Genomic DNA, 7,452 nt, shown 5'->3' with positions numbered 1-7,452 from the left:
TCATTTCATTAGATGCATAGTCTCTGAAATACTAATAAACATATTAGACTAGTTGCCATACACAGAACAAAGCCCATAAAAGATTCTCATCTTTTTTTTTTAAGTCTTTATCCTTTGTTTCGAGTGGCATGGGACTAGTGTATTGTGTACAAAAATAAGAAGTATGCCTCCTGCTCTTTTGGTTTTCCTTAGCACTGGGAATTTGCCCCAAATAGTGTGCACTATCTCCTGAGCCTATGGCAGCGTCTGGCAGCCTCTGTGCCATATGTGAAAGCCACAGAGCCCCACATGCTGGAAACTTATACTCCTGAAGTCACCAAAGCCTACATTACATCCCGTTTGGAGTCTGTGCACATCATACTGAGGTAAGGACATTGGGACAACTTTCCCCCAGTAGCCTGGTGTTAGACTTACCAGAGATCAGACACCCCATTGGCAAAAAAATTTGATAGGAGTATTTGATAGGAGTCTTATTGGAGCTAATACTGTTAATGGTCATTCTCTTATGTCAGCAGAATAGCATAACTTCTGAAAGAGTAGTCTTTAAGATCCTATTCGTGTCCTATCATTGCCATCGGCAGCATTATCTTTGAATACAAAACATAATGTTTGTCCTTGCCACTGATTTTCCTTAACTAGGAGAGAAACATTTATAGACTATAGATTATAAGAATTATAATGTGTAAGTTATAGGTGCTTAATGTGAACTCCTAAAATATTAAATAGATAAAAGAGATAACACAATTCAGAGTTGACTAGAAGAAATAAGAATTCTAGGCAACTGATCACTGATTGTATTACATTAACACATGGTTTCTGTCTACCCTTTAACTGTACCAGAAACATATAGCTAAAGGAATGTCAGACCCCTGCAAAAATGACCTGTGTGGAGTTAAGTTATTTGGTTTAGGTACCTTTCTTGCTTGTGGTTTGGGTTGTTGTTTGTTTTTCCTCACAGTTTTGGAGGCTAGAAGTCTGAGATCCAGGTGCCAGCAGGGTTGGTTTCTGGTGATGCCTTTCTCCTTGGCCTGCATCTTCTCTCTGTCTTCACAGGGTTTTTTCTGTGTGCGTGCACGCACATATATGTATGTTATAAGGACACCAGTCCTATTGGACTAGACTTCCACCTTTAAGATCTCATTTAACCATTTTTTTTGGAGGTATAATTGACATAAAGCATTCTATTACTTTCAGGTGTACAACATAGTGCTTCAGTATTTGTATATATTGCAAGATGATCACAATAAGTCTGGTTAACATCCATCACATAGTTAAAATATTTTCTTGTGATGAGAACTTTTAAGACTACTCTTGTATATTTTTTCATTGGCTATCTTTTATTTTTTAATGTACCCTTGACTGGAATCGAACCCAGGACCCTTCAGTCTTCAGGCCGACACCCTATCCACTGAGCCAAACCAGCTAGGGCTTTCATTGGCTATTTCTCAGGAGAATTTACTTGGACTCTGAAGATCTGGGTTTTTTAAGTTGGATTTTTAATTTGCTTAGAGTCAAATGCATTTACTTGTCATAATTTGAGTATTTTTGAAGTCCACAGGGAGGAGTTACTTTATTAGCTGCTTAGTTTCTGTTCTTGAGGAGTCAGCTGGTGTCAGTGAGACCATGTGGGGGAGTGGTTACATGGGTGGGCCCTGGGCCCAGAGAGCTAGTTAATGGCTGTGTACTCTTGGGCGAGGTTATTATAGGGAGTAATGTACTGTGTCTCCTGGCCCACTGTGTGGACCACAGTAAACACACAACTATGAGCTGTTAGTGGTGGTGTTGCTGCCGGCTTGTCATTCTGTGATGTAACAGTGGACAGCTTGTAATATGACAAGATTTTCAAATTTATGAACTAGTAGAGAAGGTAAGACCTGGTATAAATCCACAGAGCCCCATCTGTAATTCTGAAATCCAAGATGTGAAAACTAAATTTTCTCATAAGTTTGGCACCAAAATTCATTTGGTGGCAAAATGAGACATGCACTGATATGAGACCCTTTATGGTCTTTTTAAATTCTACTTGGTGTGACTATTCATAATATTCTGCTATAGGAATATTGTATTTGCCACACCACAGAGCCCATTGAGGGTTTATATTACATGGCAGAAATACCATATTGTCTCCCTAAAACCTCAAGATTTCTGAATTCCAAAACACATCTGGTCACAATGGCCTCACTCAGGAGACAGGATACTTATCATCCCAAAGTTTACTGTAGTCGAGAACAAACGAGAGGAGAGGCTGGGGTGGAGAAACAGGAATGAGAGGATCAGGCCAACCAATGTTAAGAACTGGAAATCCAGATTGAAAGATTGGACACCAACAAGCAAAATATTCCTAAGAGAGACTGGTGCTTAGGTTGAAGGGGTCTGCCTTCCAATTTTTTTATATTCCTTCCTTGATTAAAAGTAGTGTTGAGATATGGGCCTCTACTGTTGGAAACAGTGGGTAAGTGAAGAAGGAGCTGCTCGGATGGGGAAATCAATAGGCATATTTCTTTCCTTGGGAGTAGAGATGGACTGGAAGATCCTCTGGAGGATACAGGTCTGGTCCAGCAGCAGTTGGACCAGCTGTCTACAATCGGGCGCTGTGAATACGAGAAGACGTGTGCGCTCCTGGTGCAGTTGTTTGACCAGTCGGCCCAGTCCTATCAGGAGCTGCTGCAGAGTGCCAGCGCAAGCCCGATGGACATTGCCGTGCAGGAGGGTGAGTGGACAGTGGACCGGGCCTGTATGGAGGTGATGCCAGTACCCTTTCCCCCATTGCCACCTCTATCCTCCCTTTCCTTCAGAAGGATTCTTCCATCATCAGTTTCCTCTGTGCATGCAAAAGAGTGTTTGTTAAATGCCACAGGGGACTAGGGAAGAGTAACTAAAATAATTTGCAGTGGTTATGTGTAAGTTCTGCACTCTAAAAATAATGACCTTGTCTGGTAGGGGAAACTTGGTTATCTGTTGAATTTTCCCCTTGCCATCACCCTTACCAGAGCAGAGTAGTAGCTATACTCTATAAGCAAAGTAAGGCTTTGTGGCTTCCCCATGGTGTTCTTAAGATAAAGGAAGCTCCTGATAAGAAGTGATCCTCCCAGTGAGGGATTTCTTCGTGAAATTATTACTGGAGGTGACATTAATGGGTTTTCTCCTGTTGCAGGAAGGCTGACATGGCTGGTTTACATCATTGGGGCAGTGATTGGTGGCCGGGTCTCTTTTGCCAGCACTGATGAGCAGGATGCTATGGATGGTGAGCTTGTCTGTCGGTAAGTGCTCCCACGGAGGCTTCCTGTTTCACAGCTGCAACCCTTTTGGGTTCTGAGACCACAGGAACCTGACATGCTTCTTTTAATGCTTTTCTCCCTATTAATGGGATATAATCTCATGAAGCTGATTGCCCATGAGAATGAAGGACTGTTACAGGTCCAATTTCAAACCTTTTGTACGTACAGCAAGAACTCTATCAACCTTCCTTGAATTCGGCAAGGAATTGGTGGATACAGAATTAGGAAAATTAGACTGAGGAGTCACTTTTAGTTCTGTTTAAGGACAATCCCTGAAAGTTAATAAAATGTGGACTGCTTTTGCCGTACCAGAGCAAGTCTAATAGAGAACTGTGGTTCTCCCAATATCCTCCAAAGATAGAATTATATAGTTTCTGCAGCCTTTCAGATCTCTTCACCATATACTTCTCCACCTACAGGACTTCAGGTTATTCGTATCTGTGTGATTCTTATATTACTAAAGCCCATAAATAAGTATTTAGTGATTTCTAAACCATAGAAATAAAATGGTGGCTTACTTTAATACCCTACAGCAGAGGTTCTCAAACCTTGAGGACCTCAGAGAGCCTTTGTTTAATGTGAGATACATCTGTCAGTGTTTATTGTATTAGAAATAAAACAAAAGTTTTTTTATAATTCATTTTAAAGTAGCAGTAAGCCAAATTACATCTCAACATAAATAATATTTTTAATCTCTTTTTCAAAAAAAAACTAATGAGAAGAGTGGCTTTGTTCTAATGTCTGACATAGAAGTCAGCTGGATTCTCAGACCTGCTTCGGCGTTCAGTCTTGTGATCCCATGGTCTTGTAGCCCCTAGGGAACCGCACCGCACCCTCCCGTGAGAATTTGAGCGAACGGGCAGAGTGTGGTAGTATTTTTATGAAAATGGTTTTGTGACCTTTCAGAGAACTGCTACCCTGAAGGATTCTAAACTTCCTGATATCTCCTTAGAGATAAATACATTTTAACAGGGTGCCTTAGAATTTATTGCTCCCGGATATTTTAATCTGTAATCCTTATTCATATTGTGAAAATCCCCATTTGTCTCTTTCTACCCCCATTTTGTTTGTCAGATGACCACATCACAGCTTGTCACACTGGCATTTTTTGACGAGTCGAACAAAGGTTTACTAAGGATGACATCTAATACCTCTTTGAGTTTGCAGCCTGGTGTGATACTGTGTGTGCCACAATGTAAACTGAGTTCAGAAAGTCTCTTCTATACCAGTTCTAGTTGCGTGTTGCTGCACAATGGCTGAATCTAATTCACTCATGACATGTCACACATAGTTTGTTACCTATTCTCACAATATCAAAGTGTCAGATGAGTCACTTGTAATAACATTATTCTTATTCATTCACATTCATGCACTTGCATTCCAGTATGCTTTCTTTGGTGGGGATGGTTCCAGGGAAAAGGGATGAAGTCACAGGTAGTATTTCTGCTTTTGGTCCCTGGAAGTGTTGCCACCTGTGACCATTGTCCTTCATGTGTCTTCATTTTTTTCTTAGCTCTGTGAGAAAAATGATTGAGAACCATTGGTTTCGTCCAGTCTCCCTCATTTTTATAAATGAGGAACAGAGACTCAAAATAAATTGCTTTACTCAAGGTCTCACAGAAGTTTCAAGGAAAACCATTACTGTAGTACAAGATGGGCTTTTTTCCCCCACCGTCGTTAAGCTGATTACAAGTTCTGCCTCAATCTACAGTCTCAGCGGACTGGAACTTTAAACATCTCACTAGTCATTCATATTTATTTCTTGGCTGTGGTTCCTGTGGGGCAGACTTCTTCGTCCCTCCCCAGCACTTATAGCCTGCGGAGAATGCCTTTCAGATGGTATGAGCAAGAGAGGAGACTTGTACGACTTTCTAGAGTGACTGCGATATCCTGCTGTTGAGAGAACCATTGCTCTTCTCCTCCTAGGGTGCTCCAGCTGATGAACCTGACAGATTCTCGCTTGGCTCAGGCAGGCAACGAGAAGCTCGAGCTGGCCATGCTGAGCTTTTTTGAACAGTTTCGTAAAATCTACATTGGGGACCAGGTGCAAAAATCCTCTAAGGTAACAGACTCTCTGTTGGCTCCATTGGTTCTCCCTTCTGTTTGTGGAATTGCTGTTGAAGGAAACAGCTGCTAACAGTTCACAGTCTCCAGGTTTTACGTATCAGGATAGTCCAACTGTCTCCTCTTAGTTTATAGAATTTTGGGAGACTCATCAAAGAATGGACCCATTTCTCTTGTTGCTCCATATACTTAACAAATATCTGTTGGTGTTCCCAGAATTGTCAGTTCTCAGTCTCTGTTCATGAATTGATGTTTAGAACAGCAGAAGGTTTCACAGTCTTTTTGTAAATTCAGCATTTGAAGGGACTATAAGCCCAACACCCACCCAGTATTTAGTAATACTTAGAGCCTAGCTTTTCACTTCAGTAAAGGCCTTTTCAACATTGTTGTCCATTCTTCTTCCCACATCTTACCTCCTGAATGAGGACATAACAGTACTGGGATGTGATTTTTCTAATCCATGTTTTCTGGTTACTTTCTCTTCTCAACACAACACCAGCTGTACCGCCGCCTCTCAGAAGTTCTGGGCTTGAATGATGAGACCATGGTCCTAAGCGTCTTCATAGGAAAAATGTAAGTGTTTTGGCTTGCCATCAGCAAGAGTCCCTTGCAATCCTATTGCAACTGTAAAATGTGATCTTGGCATTGTGCTGCCAGTGCCTTGGTATTCCAGCATTGATGGTTTGCGTCAGAAAACTGTGCATTTTGAGTGTGTGACAAGCTGTGCTTAGAGATATGGCCCGGCCCCAGAGCATTCCAGGCTTGTACAGACAAGGATTTAATTTTGTTCATGTGGCATCTCATCCAAAGCCTCTGGAATCACAGGTCAAACCCTGTCGTGGCATTAGCAAAATGGCCCTCCCTCCCCAGTGATTGGTGCTCAGCCTCTCACTCCGTCACCCTGCTGCCAGGGGTGCCCAGGGTGGGCACTCGCCTCTGGTGCTGATTTTCACTAGGCGGCCCCCTGGGAGGAGAGCCCCACTTTAAAACAGTCTTATTCCTCTCAAGCATCACACCCTTTGAGAGTTTGAATCTCCAAAATCTAGTGCTATTGTTTGACTTGTCTTCAAAGTTGGAAGGAAGAAAGCTCCTAATTGGCCCTTTGGTTGTTGTTGTTTTTTTAAGTTGTGCCCTTTGTTTGCATTTTCCCCTTTTTAGGAGCTTAATTTTTCAAAGCACACATTGGAGCCAAATTACCCAGGGCTGTGTGCAAAGTGACATTTTGCCTCCTTCCAACCATCCCAATCCTAAACACTCATATCCATGAGCTGGTTGATAATTTAAGATGAAAAAGGCAAAGGGGGTCTACAGGACTCTGCCAGCCAAGAATCCAGAAGCAAGGGCTACTAGAATTCTGCAGCTGACAGTGGATGGTGCAGGTGCAGAATTGCATACGTCTGCCTGTTATCACTGCCGCAGAAATCTCTTACCCTTGCTGCAGAAATCAGCCCTGGAGTGCCCCAGAATTCCAAGGGCCTGGGTATGGGCCAGTGTAGCTTTGGAACCAAGTAGTGAAGATTATCTGAAGGATAATTTTTCTAGTCAACCAAATGTAAGTACGGAGATTTTATACCCATTTTTTGTGATTGTGATGTCTGTGAATTGGTGATGCAGATGTGTGGTGATTCGTGATGGATGATTTTCTAATCCCAACCCTCAAGGAAAACAGGCAAATCAAAAGTGTCTCCTGTGTTGTTTTTTCTTTTTGTCCTCCAGCATCACCAACCTCAAGTACTGGGGCCGCTGTGAACCAATCACCTCCAAGACACTACAGCTTCTCAATGACCTCTCCATTGGATATCCTTTTCTAAGCCAGCGTCTGTGCACCACAGGAATTGCGGTGTGCGCCGTCTTGGAAATCATGGCTGCCTGCTGTTTCCACTTTAATTTAGCTTTATGGGTTATTTAAGTGTCTTCCATTCTAGGAGCCAAAAGCAGTGCCCACACAGAATCCAGGAATAATTCCAGGCCCCAGAAATGAGGCAACCCACAAGCTGATAGTTTACTACAGATTTTCTCCCTGGCTATCTGTAGAAGCAACCTGATTACAAGCTTCTCAGTAAAAGCAGTGGCTCTGCTTCCTCTCCACTTGGTCTAGGTCTGCTGCAAA

At 42.4% G+C, this 7,452-nt stretch overlaps 1 protein-coding gene across 1 annotated transcript in view; it reads left to right on the top strand.

Moving 5' to 3' along the window:
* XPO7 (exportin 7) overlaps nucleotides 1-7,452 on the top strand; it is a 39,343-nt gene that overhangs the window by 15,477 nt on the left and 16,414 nt on the right. The window contains exons 11-16 of the mRNA XM_015557702.1: nucleotides 193-365; nucleotides 2,517-2,710; nucleotides 3,155-3,260; nucleotides 5,205-5,340; nucleotides 5,842-5,915; nucleotides 7,059-7,139. Coding sequence (XP_015413188.1) covers nucleotides 193-365; nucleotides 2,517-2,710; nucleotides 3,155-3,260; nucleotides 5,205-5,340; nucleotides 5,842-5,915; nucleotides 7,059-7,139 — 764 coding nt within the window. The remainder of the gene's footprint in view (nucleotides 1-192; nucleotides 366-2,516; nucleotides 2,711-3,154; nucleotides 3,261-5,204; nucleotides 5,341-5,841; nucleotides 5,916-7,058; nucleotides 7,140-7,452) is intronic.

The sequence above is a fragment of the Myotis davidii genome, unplaced genomic scaffold, assembly GCF_000327345.1.
Source record: "Myotis davidii unplaced genomic scaffold, ASM32734v1 scaffold448, whole genome shotgun sequence".
Lineage (NCBI taxonomy): Eukaryota > Metazoa > Chordata > Mammalia > Chiroptera > Vespertilionidae > Myotis > Myotis davidii.
Note: the sequence above shows the minus strand (reverse complement) of the source record. Positions and strands in the feature narration are given on the sequence as shown.